Source organism: Talaromyces atroroseus, assembly GCF_001907595.1.
Source record: "Talaromyces atroroseus strain IBT 11181 chromosome Unknown scaffold_0, whole genome shotgun sequence".
NCBI classification, from domain to species: Eukaryota; Fungi; Ascomycota; class Eurotiomycetes; order Eurotiales; family Trichocomaceae; genus Talaromyces; species Talaromyces atroroseus.
Genome location: NW_017971432.1, coordinates 2,178,059 through 2,201,181, shown reverse-complemented (window position 1 = coordinate 2,201,181; position 23,123 = coordinate 2,178,059). Strand labels below are relative to the sequence as shown.

Sequence of the window (23,123 nt, the reverse complement as noted above, 5' to 3'; positions counted from 1 at the left end):
CAAAATATATTTCACTCCTCGGCATTAGAATTAGACCCCTTCCCTCGATGCTGTTCCTTTTTCAACCGATCCTCTGCAGCACGAGCCATAATCTCCCTCCGACTCAGCGCCTGACTACCCTCTCCAGCAGCAGCAGCAGTAGTAGAAGGCTCTGCTCTACCCAAAACGAATTCACCGCCCGTCCAACCTCCATGATCCACCCATTCATCATCACTCCGCTGCCCTTCGGTCTCCCAGTCCTGCGGATTATAAAACTCCTGCTCAGACAAGCGATGACCACCTCTCGTCCAATCTCCCTTTTCAACTTCTATTTCAATCTGTTTCGTCAAATCCCAGAAGTTGCGATCATGCTCGCTATGCACACAGTGCGCCAGTTCGTGGCAGAGCGTTTTCCGTATAGTGCGATAATCCCTGTATCCATCATATGCATCTGTTCGCAACCGCAACTCGATGACTTCGCCTTTATTCCGGTTTAAGCCTAATGTTCGCGACTCATGTGTTGTGTGTTCGGCTGGGTTCATCTCCGTGAGCAAAGGTACAAAGAATCGGTGTTTGGCCATGGCAAATTTGATGCCTGGGTCATCACGCAGACGTTCCAAAAAGGTGAGACTGCGCGCTGGATTGGGTAGGTATGGCAACGGCTCGCATCGGCCGAATGTGTATGCAGATGATGATGGCGAAGAGAGCGTGTGTATACCACCTGGCGGCCGCCGGGAAATCGGTGGGTGTGGCTGGCGACGGGCTTGCGCGCGTGCAGCCAGGCGGTGTTTGTTGCTTTGTATAGTTTCGTTCATGGAGTCTATATCCTGCGCTTTTGTGCCTAGTAAGGTGATTTTGAATTTGGGTGATGAGAGGGGGAGAAGCTCTGCTAGGGGCGTGACGGCATCGAAGGGAGGCTTCTGGAGCCCCAGTTTCGGCGCGATTAAAAGCTTCTGGTTCTCGATGGGGATCTGGAGGTCGGCAGATACGGAGATGGCGGACGAGAGATCGTCAAGAGTTGATGAGATAGGCAGTGTGAACGTGTGCGGTGATCCATGGTGATGGACTGTGATGGACGTTGTAGGTGCGGGGGGTTTAGCATGACCCGACATGGAGTATAGATTATATCGAGTAAAATGATATGGAAAGATAGTGCAGAAAGAACATAAATGATATCAATGACATAAAAGGCAACGTTTGATGCTTGAACGCTGGAATGCAGGAGGTGTGTAAAGTAGATGATTACGACAGGCGAGATGCGCACTTATCGATAAGTAATCCGTCTTCTGGAAGGTGCTCCTTAGTCATCACCGCGGTGGAGCAGCAAGTGGGGCACAGTGTTGGCGCTAAATTCAGACCCGCAGAATAGGCTACATCCAACGATCTATTCTTAGGCATACATAGACAATACATACAGTGCTGCTTAATATGAATATCTAAACAGCGGACTCTCGTCTCCCATCTCAGCAAGTTCCTCCTCAGTATACTTAGCCTTCACCTCCTCCTCACTAATCGCCGCCCGTTTTGCATTGATGCGTTTCAGAATCAAGGCATAGGTAGGAGGCCAAATGCAGCCGAATACGGCAAGCATGCCAATGCTAATTCCGAATCCGACAGGGTATTTCGGTGCCGTATCCGCGATATAGATGTTGGAGCCGACAATCTAACCATAGCCGTTAGTATAGAAACTAGTATTGTGTGGAATTCAGATAGAATAGCACTCACTCCTCCGAGCTGAGAGAAACTAATCATGGCACCGATGCCAACTGCCCGCTTCATGGTGCCGGCGCAGTTGAGGGAGATCCACGCTGTCGCCAGAGGAGAGACAGGATATAAGCCGCCCGTCGTCAGGAAAACACCGAAAAGAGTAACCCCCGGTATCGATGGGTACCGCACACTGACCATCATGATGACGAAGCCAATTAGTGCCATGAGGTTTACCAGAAACAAGGGTAGCATCCTTTTCTGCCATTTATTTGCCATATACCCGGAGAACGCGGTAACGACGCATGCAAAAACGTACGGCGGCACCGTCATGGCCTGGGCTCTAGCGGCAGAGAAGCCTAGGTTGTTGATAATGGTTGGTAGTACGAAACCGTATCCGTACACAGCAACACAGAGGGTAAATTCGGTGGCCGCAACGGCATATATGTGCGGCGACCGGAAGGCCGAGCGGGCGTGCTTCCAAGAGAAGCCCTCCTTCTCGCCAATGCCAGTGTTCTCTCCGCCAGCAGAGAACTTATGGCGCAGAGTGAGGAATTCTTTTTCCTCAGGCGTGAGCCATTTAACCTTGGCAGGGGTGTCGTAGACGAGCCAGAATCCAGCGACGGCAATGCAAAAGCTGAAGACACCTGGGACGATGCATTAGCCCGGCAATTCTACGGCAGAAAAACATGGGCTCACTGACCTTCAATGCAATAGATAAATCTCCATCCACGGTATCCCCACGTGTAATCCAACTGCCCAATTCCATATGCCAGAAGCCCCGAAAAGGCACCCGCAGCAGAGGCACCCGAGTAGAAGATACCCATTCTCGCGCTAACTTCCTGAGGAGAGTACCACTGTGTCAGGACAAAGGAACATCCCGGAAATACACCGGCCTCTACCAGACCCAGAATAACACGGAAAGCCGCCCAGCCGGCATAGTTGCTCAGAAGAGAGGTGAAGACCATGACGAGTGAGATCGAGGTCATGAGGACGGGGAGCCAGATCTTGGGGCCAAAGCGCTTGAGGGCGATGTTGGAAGGCACACCACCAAACGCATAGGTGACAAAGAAAATGCAGAGACAGGTGTTCCATCGCTGGCCGCCAAGGTCGAGGTCATCCACGATGCCGAAGAGTTTGGCATTGCCTGATGGGTCTGGTGTTACTGTCTTGTTATGCACGGGGACGATGTGTTTGCACTTACTGACGTTGGTTCGGTCCACATAGGACATGAGATAGATGAAGATCAGCTGTGGTAGAACATGAAAGCTGTTGACATTGTCGTCAAAAGTTAAGCGGACACCTTTGCAAAGAACAGCTAGCTGGCTGTACTTACTCGCACTTGCGAATCAATTTCTTGAGCTTCGCCCCCGAGAACTCTACGTTCAGTTCCAGGAACCGAGAATAATCACCGGAATTGATTTTGGTGCTATCTCCCACATTTACACTGCCAAAGTCCTGAGCGTCAGGGGCCTTGATATCTTTTCTAATGGAATCGGTCGCCATTGTGTTGTTGAACCATGTTCTGCGATGTAGGGCACGCGTAGGTGCGTTCAGCTATTTGTAGGCGTTGAGTGTGGAGGACCATATGGGGAGATAAGCTGCCCTGTCCGTGATATTGACCGCAGCTACAGAATCTTCGCACTCCAGAGATATCGCAGGTGAAGATGGTGAAGGCACACAGCGGCGATAGCATTATCTGCTCCGAGTCATGTTCGGGCGCTAGGAGCCTTCCGCCGCCACTAGGCCTCGGCGATGGCGCCTAGCCCCCGCGCGATGAAGCCCTAATTGGACGACCGCCTGGAGAGTATATGTTAGAGTCCTATCTTCTGGAATACGGGCTGTATGGTTCATTGGTGTTATCTATAGGCTGAAGGCTCTTAAAAGAAAGTGCCATATCTTTTCTTCAGGCTGAGCAAATACAAAAAAAATTATCGACTAGTGTTCACTATGCCGAAAGTTACTGTTGTCGGTGCTGGGTACGTACCTCGTACCAATTATCTGACTGCATCATCATTCTAATCCATACCTTCAGCATTGTAGGCTTGACTGCCGCAAGCCTTTTGCCTAAAACATGCGATGTGACAGTGGTAGCTCGGAATCTGCCTGGAGATGAATTGACTCACGAATGGGCCAGTCCATGGGCTGGAGCAGTCTTCCTGGGACTAGACGGATCGTCCCCTCGTGAACAGGAGATGCAAATCAATTCCTTTGCCTTCTGGTGGCAGATTGCCAAGACTCATCCTGAGTCGAGCGTCAGGGTAAGTGCTAGATTATATACAGTATTGAAGGTGGAAATTCTAACGACGAAGTTGTTCCATGCCATAGATAATAGAGATGAATGATTTCCAGGACGAGACTCCGCTCGAGAAGGTGTGGTATCGCGGCCTGATGCCGGAGGTATGTACCCAGACACTTCGTCCATAGGGTACAGCACTGAATTAGTTGAAACAGTTTCGTGTCATGGAGCCACATGAGCTGCCTAAGGGTTCCAAACTTGGAATGAGCTGTATGATACCTAAGATTTCTCAACTATGTTTTTGGACAATCACAAGTAAAGTACTCACATAATGCAGATAAGACTGTGGTAATAACGCCAGGTGTCTTCCTCCCCTGGCTTCGTCAACGACTGGAAAAATCCGGTGTCAAATTTATCCGCAAAACTCTCACATCTCTCGCAGACCTTAAGAACTCAGGCTACGACATCCTCATCAATGCTACCGCCCTAGGCGCACGACACCTGGCTGACGTGGCAGACAAGCACATGGTGCAGGTCCGCGGACAGACCGTCCTGGCCAGGACCGGCTATAACAAGATCTTCATGCGCCATGGAAAGGACTACACGTACGTAATTCCGAGATTAGACGGCACGGCAATTTTAGGTGGCATCAAGCAGTACGGACAAGCGTAAGTTCCAAGGTATTAAGGCTTGAGATTGCCTCACGCTGACCGTCTTAATAACAGAGATCCTGAACTCGATGATAATATTACGAAAGACGTAAGCTACGTGCATACCTGAAAAATTGGGCTATAGCTGACACTCTTGGATATAGATTCTGCGCCGAGTGCACGAGAACTTGCCGGAGTACTTCCCTGACCCAAAGCCATCTGGCTTCGACGTCATCCAGTACAACGTGGGAATTCGTCCTGATAGGCCAAGGGGCGTACGAGTAGAGAAGGAGGTCAAAGACGGAGAGAAGATTGTCCATGCCTACGGTACCGGTGGTGGCGGCTACGTCTTCAGCTGGGGTGTGGCCAAGGAAGTGAGCAAGCTAGTAGATGACTTTTTATTCAGCGGTGTCATGTCTAAGCTATAGAGTAATATAATGCTTGCTATATTGTAAGAAAAAGGGAAGAAAAATTAGCATACATTACTTCAGCCAAGCTTCCATGTCCCATAGATTGAAAAGTTCAAATGCCGTGCTGTCCGCGCCTGTCAGTACATCTTGCAAAGCTTCCACCTCATCCAGCATCCGCAGCTGCCCCTTTGAAGCAAGATTTCCCGCGTCTGCCATCTCACTTAGCAAGCATCTGGCCGTCTGGTAAGTTTCTCCATCGTCTGGCTTCTCATCAAAGCTTCCCGGCCACCTCAAGTTCACCGATATGGCGAGAGATACAATGGTAAGACCGGAAAAGAGATGTAGGCTCTCCCAGAACCCGAACTTGGCTATAATCGCCTCGTATTAGTGTGTGTCTGTACAAAGGGCCTGGGAAACTTACTCATCCTATCGCACTGCCGCAAACCGATTATAAGCAGCAAGTTCGTCCTCGCTGCACGGAGACAGATGTTGGTCATATACTTCAAGCTCTCTTGGCTCGCATTTACAGCATCGTTCGATAAAAGGTAATTGATTTGCTTCAGAAACAGAGGTCGCAATAAGAGAACAAAACACTAGTATTGTTAGTTCTTCCAATGCACAGGGAGAAAATATGTTGGGAAGGCAGCCTTACTTGGTAGTATCTTTGATATAGCGAGGCCAATGACCGGTTACTCATCTCTTGCATGGCCCTCGGCATGCCGTCCTCAACATCAAAAGACAAGTGAGGAGGTAGCCGCAGCCTCAATGTTTCCAATTGCTGTATGATGGGCTCTGTCAACTTCTTATCATACGCCGTATCACCATCGCCGAGATTCTTGACCGTCTCGCAGATGTCAGCATGAAGGAATGCTAGCTGAACTTGGGTAGCTAGGCTGATCCCGTCAGAGAACTCATCTGCATCCTCGAGCGGCAGCATCTCGTCGCAGGGATAGGCGAGCTCAATCTGGTCGCGGTGGAATATGGGCAGGAGGCCCGTTTCCGTGCTTGTCATACGGTCGAGACAGTATGCAGTCCACCATACACGCTTTCTATGCTCGATTTCAATCGGCGAGAAGGATGACGGTGGAGATGGCTTATGTAGTCGCAGTATGTTGGATAGGCGGGCACTTAGTCCCGCATACACGTAGGCAGCCCTCTTGCGATGCAGGCTATATGAGTAAAAGGTCTAGATAAATGAGGTCAGTATGATTTTAGGTTCGATAAGGATTGGCGGTCTTTTTACAATCAGGTTGAGTGCCTCAATCTGGTCGATTGTCGGGTCCTCATAACGGACCTTGAGCAGAGCTAGAGCATGCTCAAAGAAAACTGTCCCAGGGGGAGGCCCAGAGACTGACGATCCATTTTCTCCAGGAACAACAACTTGACCCAGGCGGATCTCAGGCGGCCGGCCCACGTTGTAGGATTCACCCAGAGCAAATACGACCAGCAATGTGCACAACCATACCCTATCCTTGACTTGAGGAGAGTCTGGGTTCCTGTATGTTAACTCGAGCCTTCTTCGGAAGCTCTTCCGTAGAAACCAGTGGAAGTCGTGGCCCAGAAATACGTCAAACTGGTCCAACAGCGCTAGCGCGTATGGGTACGGAGGCAGTTTGAAGGAGCATGGTGAGTCTAGCACGGATGGTGAGTAAATTATGTTGGAATCAAGAAGGTGATGAACGCACGAGAGGTGTCAAAGTCCAACTGTACATAATCGTACGACGGGCTACTGTAGTCAGTATGCGGGTTTGACGGGCTGCTGTCGTGGTCCTGGAGGTCTGGGAAGACAGGACCTGCGTTCTGCTGGCGGATTTGCTTCAGCCGTGCGAGGAATGCTTCAGACGTCGAGTCCTCAACGAGCGGCGGCTGATAGCCTTGCGCTGTGCTGCCTCGCAGTGACTCATGCCCGGACGACGGACTCGCATCCGGTGCATAAGCGAGCGCCCTGGCTTCCAGGCTGCGGACGAAGCTCTCAGACACAGTGATGTTGCGGTCGCGGATGGGATATGTACATCTTTGGTTGGCCATGCGACAGCTTCGACATGGCAGCTCTTGAAACCAACGATAAGCGTTTGCTGAACGAGTGTGTATTGTCACCTCTTACCTCGTGAGCATCTCACTTTGCGCTTATGGCATCGGTGGCAGGCGCTGCTGCTCCGGCCGGATGATAGAGGTGGCATGTATGTGCACAGTGTACAGAACTGTAGTCATAGAGTATATAGACTGTGTCGATGGACATTGTTGGGGAGTGGGCGAGTTGATAAGCCAGCGGCGATGCCCGGTGGAGCCCATTCGGACGATAACGGTTTGCTAACCCAGGGCTAGGATGAATTAGCCCTAATCCTACCCTACAGCACCAGAGAAAGTCATATATTACTCGTCAAATATGTAGATAGAGGACATTCTCCAGCAAATAAAAACATCAGCAAACACTAGATACTTGATTCCTATCTGAATATACGCTCAGCAAGGTCAATTAGCGGACACTCACCATGCCAGCGGTGTATACATAGGATCACATATTACCTAGTACACGCTCAATAAGGGGACACTTACCATGACGGAGGCATATTTATAGTAAGTATAATTAAGGATTAATGTAAGTAAGTATAGCACAGACTTCAATAGATATTTACCTAGGTAACCATAAGCTTGATCCCTAATTAGAAAGACATGTTTTAGAAACATTACAGTCCACTTCATATAAGTGATTACAAACTTACCCTGTTAGATTACTAGATTTAGTGACATTTCTAGACAAAATATAGTGTTACAATGTTACATCTAATGCTGAGATCATGATGAGGTTTGGCAGGTTTTCATTGTATTTACTGTACTGTTTCGTTTCTAATACCTAGAATTGTCTCCTGGTAATTTCCTAGTTATGAAAGGTAACGCAATGGTAACTTCCAATGCACATTTTCCGCTCTGGCAGTTTTAACAATAACTGCAAAATCATGGAAACTCGTTTGTACATCCAAGATGGTCGTCTATGGAGCAAATAGTCCTTGCTTCGTATAGCCCAATATATGCCAACGAATCCAGCAAATGGCCACATGGAAGCCAGTCGCTGAATCCATAATTGTCCATTCTCGCCGTGTTTATTCGCGATAGTTTTCACTTTATTATAGACTGTAGGCAGCGTTGTATCCGAGTACCGCTGTCTCATATCATCATACCAGCTTCGGTCGTACAGATTCCAGAACTCCTGCTCCTTGTAATATGTGTGGGAATATAACACTTTTCGTCCCCCAAGCTGTGCCAGTTTGCTTTCAAACTGGCGGTTCTGTCCCACAAATTTGCTCATATCAGCTGACGCTTGTCCCCATAGACCGATATTCAGCATCGGCTTGGGAGAATGGTCCGGACCCGGAAGTCTCGTGTAAGGGTGAAATGTAGGCGGTTCCATCTCTCGTAGAGGACATAGCCATACTGGCCAGATGCCAAGTTCTTCGGATGTGTAATTGATACTCAGCAGTGGGATAAGGCAGTGACGGATCTTGCACCATGTACCCGAAGGACATGTTGCTACCGTGTAAGGCACGATACAGCATACGAGTATGCATGAAATCGTCAAGGAACCATCTTGTCAGCCAGTTAAACGGAACAAACCCAAAGTACCGGAATGCCTCTGCACCGACCTAGAAGCCGCCGCGGTCGTATCGATAGAGGTATTCAGCAAGGGGAATATAGTCGATGACTGGCGATTCAGTGTCGGTTTTGTCCTTCACATGAAGGTACAACCAGGGGTCCCAGGGCTTGCTGAATGTCTGTGGCTTAATTGAGCCAGGAGTTTCGTCTGTTAACTGACCCGTAATCACGACTCCATGGGATTTGGAAAAGATAATGCCGTCAACGTAGTCGTTGGAAGTGTTTTCAGTTTCTTGCCGAATAACTTTGATGGTATCATGTACATTGTTACTTCGATAATACGTAGTTTTAACAAACTTCTTGGCTGGGAGAAGCTGTAATTCAAGCAAAGTGGTGATTCCCAGAGTTCCCAGAGCTCCGCCTGCAGCTTTGAAGAGTTCCGGGCGTTCATTTCTGGACGCAGTAACAATCCCTATTGCCAGGACCATCTCCACAGAGTTGACAGTTTGGTCAGAGTAACCGTACCTGAAAGAGCTCCTCTCTCCAGCAGATCCTGCGTAGCCGCCGCCGACGGTGATTCCAGGAAATTCCATAACGACTGGTGGGATTAACCCATATTCTAGAGTTGCCTCTACCAGTTTATCCATCGAGACCTTTGGCTCCACAGTTGCAACCTTGCACGCCGGGTCAATTTTGACAACGTTTGACAACGCGCTGATGTCTACAACGCAGTCTTTCTTGATGGGTCGTGTACTGTTGGTCGGACCGTGATATATACAGAAGGGCTCTCGCCGAACATATAAAGCTCGTACAGAGGCAGCGATCTGGCTGACGGCTGCTTCGTGTTGTTCCATCTTCAAAGATCGAGAGGAATCGCGCATGGCTAGGATGGCCGTCGGTTTGTGCCAAAGAGCGAGATCAATGATGAAGCGTCTGCTGTCTATCTGGGCTCGTCTGTGCTCTGCTTTGTGACTAGGCACCTTGGTTAAGTGAGAGACTGGGGATGATTATCCAGGCAAAAGTACAGTTATGTGTAATATAATGTAACACAAAAATATTCATTGCCGTTTGCTGCAGCATGCGTCTAGGGGCATTGAGTGGGCATGAATCGTCTGACATCTCCTTGGTCAGTGGCGACGAACCAGCCTGGAGGTAACGAAGACAAGGAATAGACGATTGGATGAGGTCTTTTCTATGGCTGCCGGAGTAAAAACATCACCTACTCACATCACAGAGCTAAGCGCCGGGATGTCGCAGATCAAGACCATCATATATTTATAACTCTTCCTATTCGTCGTGCTCTAGAAGCACTTGCATATTTATAGATTTAGACAATTCCTCGCACGGCCAATTACCTACGGAGGGAGAACGTGGAAAGCCTTGGGCCTGAGGCGGAGATAAGAATAGACCTAGCCCTAATAATACCCAAGTAGGCAAGAATACCTAGGTAAGAGATGACTCCCAGCATAATTCTCTAATGGATAGGAAATGCATCAGTAATTCCTATTTCAAATGCACTAAAGTCCAATGTTAAGAGATAATATATAAATATATGATCCACGGCGATTTTCCATTAAAATGTTGCCATATGAGAAACGAACTGCGCAGCGGTCTCGCTGAGTGTCGCTATAGATTGTTTATGATGCGTCGGTCTATGGACCGATCGGGGATGTTGTGAATCCTGCTGTGAATGCCATTGTGACATCTGTTAGCAGTAACGTATCGCCAAAAATGGATGGTTCATATATGTCATATATCATTCATCGGTGCAACAAAAGCCTGGATAACTACATGGGAGATTCTGAAATCCCCTTGTCTCATCCTATGTACATTCATATTAACTAGTGTATACAAATCGTTATTATATTTGATGCAAACAGAAAAATATCGTTTCGTTCCATGTTATACCAACCCGAGATTTGTAGATCCCGAAATTATGTGATGACGCTTTCTATTCAATCGGATCGTCGCGGATATCGTGTTACAACTTCTGCTGTATCATTATGCATGTCGCGGTTGTGCAACCCCAGAAAAAATTCGAGTATGTATATCGATCAAATATATACTTTCTCAAAACTGGCGAGACAGTGTCACGCCGTCAAAATCCATTGTCCGACTATCGGATTCCATGTATGACTGAATTTGGACAGGTTAGAGGGATTATGCATCGCAAAAACGAAAAATATAAGAGTATACATACTTTTGGAAGTCGGTGCGTGCGAGGGCCTTCGTAGAGTACTCCTCCACTAAAAGATCCTGATACATGTACGGCACCAAGGCCGGTGTGCTCTCAAACATCGTCTGTCGCAGAGGGTACAAGTCGATCGTTTGATATCGGTGTCGATTTTTACATTCCCAAGTAGTGGGCTGATCGCTGGGGTTGAAGCGACTCAGTGCAGTGATGTCGACGTATAGCCCATTACTAGTATCGATCCAGCGCGCGTCGATGATGTTGTGGCCCGGTCCTCTGTCGCGGAAGTATGCCCACGGGTTTATGTCCAGCAGATATTCTCGCTTGAATTTTGCGTCGGCCGAGACGTAACTAGTAACCGTGCGATTGAATTCTCGCGCCATGCGCGCCAGTGTCGTGTCGAGCACCTGGGTATCGACATCCCAGTCCCAGGGGAGCAGCTGTGGAAACACATCCGTCAGTTATGACTCGAAGGTAAAAGGATCAGTCAGAAGGTTCAAACGCACTTCCCCGTTCCACCACCAGCCCAACAGTGTTCCATGGGCGATCCAAGTCTCCAGCTCGTTCAGGCGGAAAAAGTCCAAATAAGCTATTACCATGTGATGCAAACTTTCCGCCCTTTCCTCTTCGGTCACCATCCCATGGAAGTATCGCACGTCGTAGTGGCCTAGTCGGTCGTCCGCTCCCAGCTCATGTCCCACGGGCTCGTGGAAATATTTGTCTTCGAGGGAGCGATTCAAAGTCAGGTAATTCATGCCCTCGAGAACGGGCGGCGGCGGCGGTTGTGATGCTTCTGCGTGAGCCGGTGCTGGCGCGGCGGTCACGATATGCGACAAGGACAGCGGCCCGATGGCGACGCCGAATAAGATTCTCCGGATCTTCGTTTTCATCAACATCGTCGTTATTGTCCTCATCTTCTATGGCCAATGACCATTGTTCCTCTCATTGCCCTCTTATATAGATCGGATCGGCAGGGGAAGACCAGATCGAACAAAACAAAACAAGGTGCAATTCCCATCTCCGGAAAGGGAGAGGAATGAAGACACGAGACTGAAATTGAAATATGGGCAAATCCCTTGACATGCCGAGATACGCCAAGAATCGGTGTCAGGGATGTTGGCTGGAATGGATGGCCATGATACAGGCATTCCTTCGCAAACGATAGCACCAAGAGAGCGCTAGGGAGCAAAAGGGCGGCATTTCCTTGGACGCGAGGCTGCCATGCGGATTCATGGCCAATTGCACGAGCAGCGACAAGACCGACGAAAGTCCTGGGAAGATAATCTGATTGCATGCCGCCGGTCGTGGGCGCGTGCATACCTGCCCTAACAGGTTAGTTCCAGATGCTGCGCCCCACTAACAGCTGCTGATTGGACAGTCGGTGGAGCTTCAATGACTCGTTGACGCCTCTGGAATCAGGCCGCTTTCAGGCCTCTACTACGTAACTTTCAGTAACTAGCGGTTCACTATAGCACCCATTCGTCATGTTCGTGGTCATAGTTAGATGGGCGAGATAGTGGCATTATGGATACCAAGCATTGAGTTGTACTTCTTCTTAGCAGCCAGTGTTACGGCGTATGAATCATCGCCTAACTCCGCGTGCGGGCGCTAAATGCTTACGGAAGCCGGCCAATCAGAGCATTTCCTTGCCAGGAGATTAGGGAGATCGTGGTAATGAATGATATCAAAGCTAAAGATTGACTCGCAAGATCTGATTACTCCAACAAACGCCGGTCCAATATCAAACTGCCTACGCCGACCATCAGCAGCGAGGTTTACCCAGTCCCAATACCCATGTCGATGCTTCACGTAGAAAGTGCTTGTAAAAAGCAGTCTATTGATGATGATGCTCATCGTCACTGCTAATGACACTGCCTACCTCGGACCAGCTGGCAGGAGTCAGTGCTCCATCCGTGTGCTGTCCCCATTCGCTCAATGTCCCGTCGGAAGAGACATCATGGTGGACGTGCTCGAGACTCCCCGCCACAGATGAAGCGGCTGACAAATCGTGATCTTGAAAAGGGTCTGCCTCTGGATGTGTACTCTCTGCAGAGGAACGATCTTCCGACTGATTCGGATGTGCATAGAAAAACCCGGATTGTCCAATGTCCGAGTCATTGTGCGTCGAGCTTGGAAGCGATGCAATCGAGAAATATTCGGAATTGGCAATCCGGTCCTGCTTGGATGGTGAAGGCGTGAGCTCGGGAAATTCGGATGTGGGTGTGAGATCAATCAAAGACTCGGAAGGGTGATGAGACGGGGTTTCAGATGGCAAATAAAGATGAAGACGATCTCTTTCTATGGCTTCCATCATTTCACGCTGCGCTTGGAGGCGTGCATCAGTAAGAGCTTCTGGCTCAGGAGATCCTCCGCCGCGTTTGTGCAGCCATGTCGAACGACTGGAGTCAAGCGCAGTAGAATGAGCAGTTGTAATATCATCCTTCTCGTCAACAATTCCACGGGTAACGTCTCCTTCTTCTGCTCCAGATCGCAGCCTGCCGTCCTGGTCCACTAGTGCATCAAAACTGACCGCCGCACTGCTTGTCCGGGTATCTCTGCGCGATTGCATTAACTCCCGGCGTAGTGCTATCTCTTCCCGAGCCTGACGCCTTCGCTCCATGGCAGCTTCGCTTGCTTCTTCAGTCATAGAGATGTCTTGGGAAACTGGCTCCCGGGGATGGATTTCATCGCCCAGGTTGTAAAGAGCAATCGCTATCTTCCGGCGAGACTGGTCAACCCATCGTCGAAACTGTGGGCTTTCGTAGACGGCAATGCCTGCTGCAACCAGGACAGACACGCCCACGATGATTCCTAGATGATGCAGTCAGTGATTAGATACGGTGTTTGAAACTCGATTTGAGTGACGCAATCCAGTCGGGTAGTGAAATAGTCAAACGAACCTTTTGCTAGAGGAGCTGGCATATCTTCAATCAAGTTTAATTTTAGAGAAAGTCCTAAGAAAAAAAGAAAGAAAATAGAGGGAAGAATATATCAATCGCTAAGAAAAAGCCGCTGGGAGGCTTTTTCTAGAGGTAGCCTTGCGCGCAATGCCGGCACCTTTCCTCACGCTAAACTGGTGAAGATCAAATGTTGTGACATAAAAGCTCTATCAGAATCCTGTAGTCGGTATAGCCAGTGTAATCAGAAGCCAGCACAATCGACAAGGAATATAAACCTCATGGGCATTTCTTTGATTGATGGGTCGACTGATTTGACTGCTGCTGCCTTCTTCTCTCTTATCCCCGAATGTCCCGGATAGGATTAGATAAGCCCGCTGGATAAGCAGCCCACCCCGCACGGCCCCCCACGTGATTGGCAATAGCCCCTTCTGGGTGCCCTAGAACGCGTCCGTTTTGGGCTTTGTATACAGTCTCCACCGACCAAAATACGTATACTCTCTCTTCCCCCCCTCCCTCTCTCGTCTACCCAGTCCTTTCCATTTTCTGGCTTTCATACCTGTCACGCAGTTTTACCTCTACTGATCCTCTTCTTGGCGAATCAAAGCCAACCATGTCTGGCCCTGCGCAGCGCAATCTAACTCTCACAGAGGAGCTGGAGAAATTGGAGCAGTCAATCACCTTGACTTTGCAAGGTAAGCACCGCGCTACACAGGTTCGATCAAGCATTCGAAAGGAAAATTAATTTGGAATTTGATCTGCAGAAATTGACAGCAACTTCTCGCGCGCCCATAGAATCGTCACCACCAGCATCCTACCCATCGTTGAGCAGTACGCAGAGCATTCGAAGGATGTCTGGGAAGGAGCCAAAGTGAGATCCCAACCATGGAAAATCGCATGACGTATCAATTAACAATCTTAGTTCTGGAAACAATTCTTCGAGGCCAGTGCCAATGTCTCCCTATCAGGTTACGAGGAAAATCCAAATGAGGACACGACGGAGCACGAACAGACAGCAACAACCATTACGGAGGAAGAGTCGTCCACAAACATAACACAAAACACAAGCAGCCTAGAAGAGGAAGTGGCATCATACCAAACTCCTTCGTCGGAACACCTTGACCTTGGACACCATCAACATCCTGACGAGTCTGAATTGGATCTCTCGTCGCTCACGATATCTCCATCTCATAGCACCCCTCGAGCCCCGGGTAAAATGGCTCAGCTTGGTGGCGGTGATGAGACACCTTCATCCTCGTCAGTTATGGGCGGTTATTCTCCTCCAACAACCTACGGCGAAGAAAACAGTAGACTTGGAGAACATGACGAGTCGACTCTGCCAGATAATGATGCGCCCGTCACCCCCGGCAGATACGCAGGCCGATACCACCAATCCGCTGCTGATGTCGAGAGTGATACTCCAATGTCATCTCCATTCATTCCTCCGCCGACAACCTCCTCCCGCAACCAGCAGCCATCAACGTCCACAATGAAGAATTACTACCAGAAACCCACCGACCCGATTCTGCACCATGTCCTCGACAAGACCTACCGTGTTCAAGCCACGCCACTTTCCAAGAAAGGTGCAGGTTTGGGAGCAGGGGCAGCAGGAACATTCAAACCAACCAAATTCTCCGTCATGACCCCGAAACGAAAACCCGCTTACGACTCCTCGCCTCTTTCCAGTCCGGAACTCGAAGCCCCCAAACTCCATGAAGAGATCTTCGCATCGCCCATTAACGCCAGAAAGAATAACAGCAATACCAGAACCCCAAATACCCCCCGGACAAGAATAAAACCACAGAGAAGCCGCACCACTCCCAGACCCGGTACCAGTGTCCTAACACCCGGCAACAACAAGAACAAAAATAATAGCTGGGACAGCGATGATGACGCCGACGACCGATTCGGCGCCGAATTCGACGACGACGACGACGATGATACAGCTACTGGTCTTGGTGTTAGTCCGCCCAAGACCATGCAATTCCATATTCCGCATAGTCGGTTGATGAAGACTCCAGGTTTGCCCCTCCCCTCCCTCTTTTCTCTTCGCGTGTCTCTTTGTCCAAACTAAGAATGTATCTAGCCAAAGAAGCATCCAAACGAATCGTCTCTGATCTTCTGGCGACAGCGGGTGGGGGAACAGGGACATCTTCAAGTATTTACAATGACGATGACGATTCGTTTCAACTCGAAACACCGCAAGTTAAGTAGAGAATAATTTTGGAAGATCGATCATTAAATCGAACTACAAATGTGTATGATTATTAGAATAAATATAAAATATCACCATTTCATATAAATACTTTAGATTGCCAGGGTGGGTGGCATGTATGACTAAATACCACAGGGGAAACAAAAATCAATGAACCATCCGAAACAAACAACTCCTTCTTGTAAAGGTATCGAAATATCTAGAACATAAGAACGATCCAGCGCTCTTATATTTATCAATAAGTAAAATAGAAAGGAAAAATAAGAAAAAGACACATGCCGTGCCAAGTCGGCAAAAATATAGAAAAATAATAATGGGTATAATCATGAATAAATACAAATAATGGATGAAATGGAAGTTAGAAGAAGAAATGATAACGCCCAATTGGTGCTCATAAGAACTAACGCTCATCATATAAGGAAGGCAGAGGAAAGAAAAATTCCTGGCGACCTCCATTTCGAAAACGTCGCTCGAATAGATAAAACGCCGTTTGTCGGGAAAATATAGCTGGAATCAAAAGAAATTCTGTTGTTACATGAAGATTTCTTGACAATTTTCCACGAGGAACTTCAGTGCTTCGTTCTTCTTTTGGACGTCTGTCATCTCACGTGCAATGTCTATTGGTCTCATGATAGTTGGAGCAAAGACAACGGCAATGTTCTGGCTGGTCATGAGATTCGTCTTTTCGTGCTCTACGACACGCTTAAGATGAAATATAAGGAACTCTAGCACGTCGCGATGAACGCGTGGAAGCCCCTCCAAAGATGCACGTAGAGCTTCGATGCGACTCTGTTGCCCGGAAACATCATTGGTTTCAAGAACACTATCGTAGACATCGTATGTAATCAGCGGCGTGGGCAGCTTGCGGAAGTACTGTTTAAGAGCTGATGTCACGGCGTGGATGTCCAGATCTGGATCGGAAATGTCAAAGTCATTTGCGTGCTCAAAACCATCGCGGATATTCTGAGTGACAGTCGAAGCCCCCGATTTTCGGTAAATGCCTTCTTCGTCCATTCCTACGACAACAGTGTCAGTAGATCGACGACAACATAACCACACAGTGCAAATAACTTACCTCGCAGCTCAACCTCTTGAATACAGCGTGTGACCACAGAAGGAATGATGCTTTTCTCTTGTTCTAATCGTTGTTCCAAGTCGACTCCAAAAAGACCTAAACAAAAAGTAAGTAAAACAGCAAGGGCAGAGAGGATAATTTGAAAAAAAGGCTTACTATCACTGTTCAGAGACGCATTATCGCCCAGTGCTGGTGAGCTGCCATTCTGTTGATTTTTCCACGCTGCTTGTCTCTTCTGGTTCCCAAAGAAACCAAACCGTGGTTCCTGCGTTTGAGAGCGAGGCAGTGGCGCTGGTCCCTCGACAGTTTGAATTGTGCCATCGGCAGCCATCATCTCCTTCTCGCCTGCAAAGGCTTTAAGACCTTTGCTGACACCCTTGGCAACCGACTGACCACCTCGTTTCCAGTTGAACTTGCGCACTTGTCCTTTGCGAATACTGACAACCTGCGGCCCAGGAACAATGGTGGCAGGTTCGACCTCATCATGAATCGTCATGGTGGAAACCGAAGTCGCAAGGTCACTTGATTTAGTGCCATCAACCGAGCTCGTGGATCTCTCTTTGTTGTGCGAGTAGATGCCCAGTCCGTTCGTGGAGCGGGACGAATCAGTGGTCGAGCTGGCTTTGTAGAGTCCTTGTATTTGATTGACGAGCTGGTTATTCAGTTCTGCTAGCTGGGCATTCTTTGACGACAACTGCTCAAATTCTTGGAAACTCTTGTCCTTCATGCGTGAAAGATTTGCCACTTCCTCCACAATCTCATTCTTTTTCTGCATGAGCTCTTCAATCTGTGGGCCGTATGAGTCCTTGAGCTGCTGTAGCTTTTCTGCAAACCCACGAACAACATTGTTTGTCAACTTTGCCAGATCCATAGGGGCAGCACCATGTTTCTCGGTTTCAAGATGTTCTGTGATTACTGCTAGCTCACGCATCACAACTTCCTTCTTAGTATCCAGAACAACCATAGTTGAACGCTTCTCGCGTAGTTCACTGTTAGCTTGTTTCACATCTGCCTGAGCATTCAATGCCTTCTCAAGCTCTGCAATTTTCTGGTCTTTTTCAACTGCACGCTGGCGCTCTCTCCGCAGTTCGCTCTTTAGCCAACTGACATTTTCCAGTTCTTCAGGAGAGCTAGGGCTGGTAGGGCTGCTGATGTCATGTGCAAAAGTGCCACCATTGGCTGGAGACCTGGGCCACTTGCCGTCCTTTGACATGCGGGAGCCCTTGTCACTGTAACTCCGGCCATGGCGCACCGAGTTCGAAACTCGTCTCATGAAAGATTCGCTCGTGTCTGGTTGAATCTCTACGCCTAGAATCCTAGACATTTCCTCGTCCAATGAGAAATCACCGCCGCCACTGTAACGCAATAACCTAGGCGATAAGTTGAGATTGTTTTGGATGTCCGAGGGAGGAGGAATATTCGACCCGTTGCGGGTATGATGGTTGTCCAAGGAAACGGGCGCATCATTAATATTTGTAGACACGTCCTTTGACTCTTCTGTCCCTTCTTGTGAATGAGTCAACGAACGGGATATATCAGGTGAATCCTTTGAGTCATTTTTAGACGCCGCTCCAGTATTCACAGTTCTCTCACCAACCTTGGGTGCAGATTTGGGACCAGATCCAACGTCCTTGCGATGGATCTGGCTGGAAACATAATGCTCCAGTGAGTCTCCTCGCTTGGGCGGAAATTGCACTGTGTTGGATTTAGGGATAGACCTGCTAGTGTCCACTCGGTCAGGTTCACTTTCGGTATTACTGTTGCGAGTTTGGTCGGGCGATCGCACTGATGGCGTTGATGAAGACACGGGAGGGCTCGTATGTCTTTCAGGAAAGGTCTGAGGAGCTCTGGAAGAATCTGTGGGTGCTGCAGCACCAGCTCCAGGTGAGCTTGTCGAAATGGATGCTCCTTCTTTCGCCCCGCTAAGATCGGACTTGGAACTACGGTTTGATGCCGACTTTCTTCCTCTGGGAGCTTCCTGCAATCTGAAGCCGTCGCTGCCATCAGTCTTGCTATGAGCCACTTTTGACGTCGAGTCTTGCTGGCGCCATCGACTCTGATCAGCTTGTAGAGGCAGGCGTCCCTTTTCTTGGAAGGCAATATGAGGGGAGGGTGATTGTGTGGTCTGTGTGCGATCGGACGAGACCTGGCGAGAGGATGACGCTGGTTTCGAATTGTCGAAGTAATCTCGCGGCGCAGAACGTGGGCCATCTGAAGCCGGTATGCTTTCGCTATGCGGTGACACGCGCTCGTCGGGAGTTGGGTCGAACGCGACTGGTATCAAAAATTCATCCCCGGCATCCACTTCCGACTTTGTAGACATGGCGGACTGACGTTTGTGAGAATCAGGGCGATACGCACTTGACGGGAGGATAAGATTGTCTGAAGAAGAAAACATCTTAGCACGGAGTTGACTTTCTATTGCTCGAGGCTTCTTACCTTGAGCTGGAGGTTGCTCTGGCTGTGGAGCAGGCGAGGCATCAGCCGGACCACGGCTGGAGCCTCGTTCTTCTGAAACATAATTCCGGGAAGGAACATCGGGAGAAGCGGAATACTCTCTCGGTGGAAGCTTCTCTTCACGACTTTCCATCAAGCTCGGAGGCAAGGAAGGAAGCGACTTGTCATATATGGCATTGGGTTTCTTCGCGGCCGTCTTTTTCTTGCGACGTCGTTGCATGAGCGACTCATGGCAATCCATGCAGAAAATACCCTGGGAGGTTCGGGCATAGCGGAGGTTTTCAATCCTCCTCTTGCAGTTTCGGCATTTGAAGCAATTGGCACAGAATGCCTGGTCGCCTGTCAGAATCGCCAGATCTTCAATTTTGTTTCCGCAAGAGCTGCAACTGTAGGTACAATTGCTACATATCAAGGAACCGTCGCCGAGGAGCAGTAGGTGAGCGTCAGAGTCCAGGAGAGTATTACAGGTGTTGCATCGGAAACAATCAATGTGCCACCTATTACCGGCTATGATCCAAATAATCAGCAAGGCACGACAATGTAAAACAGGGTACGAGGGAACTCACCTAATTCGAATGCTTTTCCTTCCTCAAGTATCTGAACGAGAAGAAACCGTCAGCGACACACGCCCAAAAAAAAAAAAACACCGCGCAAATACATACTTCTCCACAGCCCTTGCAAGGGTAGGGAATATCCTCCTGTTCCATGGGTGATTCTGAAGGCGAATCCATTTTATATAACTTTTTTTTTTCAGACAGCTCCAAGGGTTAGTGGGTGTAGGCGCAATTGTCTGCTTTCTTGAAAATATGTGCCGCGACACACGAAAAGAGACTCCCGAGCTTATTCGAGTCGGCGCATGGAAGGGTCGTTATATTGTACAGTATGCGGAGGTGGACGTTGATGAGATTCTAGAATGGTGGCAGACGATTATCAGTAACCGGACTTTTATTTTTGTTTGCCTTTTCATATCCGGCGAGCAGAAAAGTTACAGCTCCTCGAGGATGCCGCTCGGCGTAGAGGAATCGCTGCTCGAGAGATATTGTACTGAAGAAGGGGGGTACATACAGACTGGTATAACCCGCGCGCTGACAGCACCCAAAGAAGGCGGAGGCTGAACAGCTCTATAACCTGCGTCGGGCGAACTGTCAGATTCGTCTGTCGTCTCGCTGATATGAGGGCGACCGTCGTAGGGAGAGAGAGGAAGCCCCCGGTGTCGAGTCGAGTCAGGTCAGTGCGCGCAGGAGTTCCGAGAGGCGAGGCGGGGAAAGGCCTTTGAGATGGAGAATAAAAAGCAGGGACAAAGACAGGAGCGGACCAGACAAGCAAGACAAACGAGACAAGAGAAGCGCAGAGACTTTTCGAGACGAGAGAAAAGAAAGACGGAGGAGAAGTTGCGAGGGGGCAGGCGGTGTTTAGTTGTCGTGATGATTTGGCAGCCGCTCCAGGCTCGGCTAGCGCTGTTGCTCTGCCGCCAAGCGATGTACAAGTACGTACCACTTACTATAATAGTATCGACATACGTATCTGCGACTATTAGTTGACGAATGCTAGCTATTTTATTAATTTTTTTTTTGATGATTCCCGTCAGTAGAAGAGCGAGGTAACGACATTGTCCCGGGCAATAATTCCATTGCAAGGGCTGAAGCCAGCGCACAACCGTGGTTCTCAGTGGAGCGCCTGAAACAGTTTGGCAGTTTCTTTCTGACTGTGTAGATATGGAAATTAAGCGGGGGCCAGTGGAAACTGGCCCTGGCCAGCAGCATATAGAAAAGCGAGACGGACATTCCTGGCTGCTATCTTCACCGCTCACCCTGAATTCGAAACCGTTTCAGCTGCAGTCGGCGCCACTTTAATATCTATCAGGGCACCAGCCCAATCAGAACGTGCAATTCACGTCTGTATCCTGGCCTGAGATCTGCTTGCCCTCTTAAGATTGACATTTATGTTCTGTTCTGCTTGCGATCTAAATCAAATCCCGGCAGCCCAAAAGGGGGGGGATTTAGGGTTACTTACCACAACAATCAAGCAGGGATATCCATACTACGTGCTTCGTATCCCTGTACGAGCTGAACTTCGCTATGCTTCGTTTGAGCGGATTTTCCTTTGTCTCCCTGCGCGTCTCGATCATGGCACTGGCGTGGGCTGATGTGGCGTTCCTGACTACGCAGTACTAGCAACGTGCTAGACTGCGAGTAGTTAAGTTATGCAAGCAATCAATGATTTAATTAGCATTTTAGTCCACTTTCCCCTGATTTTGAGAGAGTTACTCAAATCCTTGAACTTTAGCAATTATGCAAAATCCCAGCAAAAAGATTCACTGCATTACTTCGGAACTTGGCATTTCAACTCGTCACTCGTATCGTATGCCTCGCAGTCAACAAGCGATTCATGAATGATCTTATACGTTTTCTAGAAAATCTGGCGGGGTTACATAATCCAATCTCAATTCTGCCAATTTGCAGCACTTCATATCAACAGACTGACCATGCCTTGGATCCCATGCCTAGGACAATAATAAACCCCCCCACTATCCCCCAGTCCCCAGCCAAATCTCTTGTACTTGGGGATAACATAATATATCTGGTACCTGGGTCACTTATTAGCTGTATACCCCACGAAGTAGCAGAGAGTGCTTGAAATAAGTAAGGATTGTAGGATCTTTTGTAGTAGGAATAGGACCGGGGATTCAATCGTGCGGGTGGTTGCTGTGCTGTAGTGCTCTGGGTCAATCCAAGATAAAGAATCGATGTATGTTTTCGTCACATCGACTTCGATTGCAGTCAAGCACATTAGTGTCAACTCAAATTTTTGCACAGGCTCTGCCAGTACGGTATTGTCATTTGAGCTGATTTCTGTCGCACCAGGCCTTTGCACTAGCAAGACAGGGAAGTCATCATCACAGTACTATTGCATGGCCCAGAGGATATGTCACAAGTCACGATTGCCACGTTTCGTTATTCGTTTTCCGAGTGGAGTCAAAGAAGAAGAGGAGGAGGAGGAGAAGAAGAAGGTCTTTCTACCAACAGAGTCTGACAAAATAATTACCTGCAGAAGGGTGCTCCGCTAGGGTTGTATAGCTTGAGTACTCATCGAGACTACATGTGGCATTGTGACCTGACGAGCCTCCACCCTTTCCATCATAGACCGGAGCACTAGCTGGAAGAAGGTCTAGAAGTAATACATTCCTGAGCATTTATTCTTCCTAAAATCACCGAAAGTTGATGCTTTTTCTGGGTTCTTTGTCCCTACTTATATTTGTTGAACGGTCCTCGAATCGATCCATTCTCGCACAGGAATCCCTGTCCACTCCCCACGGAAATATTCCCGTACCTTCCTAGCAGCATGATTGACTACTAGCAAGAACGAAACAGAGAGTTTTCAAGATGGGTAGCGGCAGATCTACAGGCCTTGTAACGGTGAATGCTCTCTTAGGCAAGGGTCAAGGTAGCATACCAGATAGAACTCAAACTCATTGTATCCTCCATGTGACGGCCACGTCGCAGCAGATTGCAACCATTGAGAAGTCGGCTGAGAAAAGGAACAAACATGTCTTTTAAGGGCATGCACGGTCACATGACCAATGCCCCAGACATTGATGCCGAAAAATTACCTATTGTAGAAGGTGGAGCCACTCAGTATGTTCTATTTACAAAACAACCTCTTCCCCCTTCGTCTCGGCTTTCCGAAGTTGGGTTGAGCTTGCAGTAAGTAGGCT

At 48.7% G+C, this 23,123-nt stretch overlaps 8 protein-coding genes across 8 annotated transcripts; 2 read left to right on the top strand and 6 right to left on the bottom strand.

The window, feature by feature from the left end:
• Positions 1–11: 11 nt before the first annotated feature.
• UA08_00774 (hypothetical protein) lies at positions 12–3,189 on the bottom strand (the record flags this gene model as incomplete). Its single annotated transcript, XM_020260617.1, has 6 exons — positions 12–1,045; positions 1,429–1,642; positions 1,705–2,330; positions 2,387–2,830; positions 2,888–2,952; positions 3,020–3,189. 6 exons carry the CDS (start codon positions 3,187–3,189, stop codon positions 12–14), a joined length of 2,553 nt encoding a protein of 850 aa, XP_020123955.1.
• Positions 3,190–3,633: 444 nt separating this feature from the next.
• On the top strand, positions 3,634–5,000 carry UA08_00773 (hypothetical protein; the record flags this gene model as incomplete). The annotated part of the gene is made up of 7 exons (XM_020260616.1): positions 3,634–3,662; positions 3,719–3,944; positions 4,036–4,083; positions 4,138–4,192; positions 4,260–4,590; positions 4,648–4,681; positions 4,737–5,000. 7 exons carry the CDS (start codon positions 3,634–3,636, stop codon positions 4,998–5,000), a joined length of 987 nt encoding a protein of 328 aa, XP_020123956.1.
• A 54-nt stretch (positions 5,001–5,054) lies between these two features.
• Positions 5,055–7,162, bottom strand: UA08_00772 (hypothetical protein; the record flags this gene model as incomplete). The annotated part of the gene is made up of 6 exons (XM_020260615.1): positions 5,055–5,350; positions 5,404–5,575; positions 5,635–6,168; positions 6,226–6,614; positions 6,668–7,057; positions 7,087–7,162. The coding sequence occupies 6 exons, from the start codon at positions 7,160–7,162 to the stop codon at positions 5,055–5,057; spliced, it is 1,857 nt and encodes a 618-aa protein (XP_020123957.1).
• A 1,461-nt stretch (positions 7,163–8,623) lies between these two features.
• Positions 8,624–9,454, bottom strand: UA08_00771 (hypothetical protein; the record flags this gene model as incomplete). The annotated part of the gene is made up of 1 exon (XM_020260614.1): positions 8,624–9,454. The coding sequence occupies one exon, from the start codon at positions 9,452–9,454 to the stop codon at positions 8,624–8,626; it is 831 nt and encodes a 276-aa protein (XP_020123958.1).
• A 1,209-nt stretch (positions 9,455–10,663) lies between these two features.
• On the bottom strand, positions 10,664–11,660 carry UA08_00770 (hypothetical protein; the record flags this gene model as incomplete). Its single annotated transcript, XM_020260613.1, has 3 exons — positions 10,664–10,709; positions 10,774–11,204; positions 11,271–11,660. The coding sequence occupies 3 exons, from the start codon at positions 11,658–11,660 to the stop codon at positions 10,664–10,666; spliced, it is 867 nt and encodes a 288-aa protein (XP_020123959.1).
• A 938-nt stretch (positions 11,661–12,598) lies between these two features.
• On the bottom strand, positions 12,599–13,686 carry UA08_00769 (hypothetical protein; the record flags this gene model as incomplete). The annotated part of the gene is made up of 2 exons (XM_020260611.1): positions 12,599–13,575; positions 13,665–13,686. 2 exons carry the CDS (start codon positions 13,684–13,686, stop codon positions 12,599–12,601), a joined length of 999 nt encoding a protein of 332 aa, XP_020124501.1.
• Positions 13,687–14,274: 588 nt separating this feature from the next.
• UA08_00768 (hypothetical protein) lies at positions 14,275–15,875 on the top strand (the record flags this gene model as incomplete). Its single annotated transcript, XM_020260610.1, has 4 exons — positions 14,275–14,356; positions 14,426–14,532; positions 14,584–15,682; positions 15,748–15,875. 4 exons carry the CDS (start codon positions 14,275–14,277, stop codon positions 15,873–15,875), a joined length of 1,416 nt encoding a protein of 471 aa, XP_020124500.1.
• Positions 15,876–16,407: 532 nt separating this feature from the next.
• Positions 16,408–20,139, bottom strand: UA08_00767 (hypothetical protein; the record flags this gene model as incomplete). The annotated part of the gene is made up of 6 exons (XM_020260609.1): positions 16,408–16,892; positions 16,952–17,047; positions 17,108–19,333; positions 19,391–19,765; positions 19,975–20,005; positions 20,071–20,139. The coding sequence occupies 6 exons, from the start codon at positions 20,137–20,139 to the stop codon at positions 16,408–16,410; spliced, it is 3,282 nt and encodes a 1,093-aa protein (XP_020124499.1).
• Between the last annotated feature and the right edge of the window lie 2,984 nt (positions 20,140–23,123).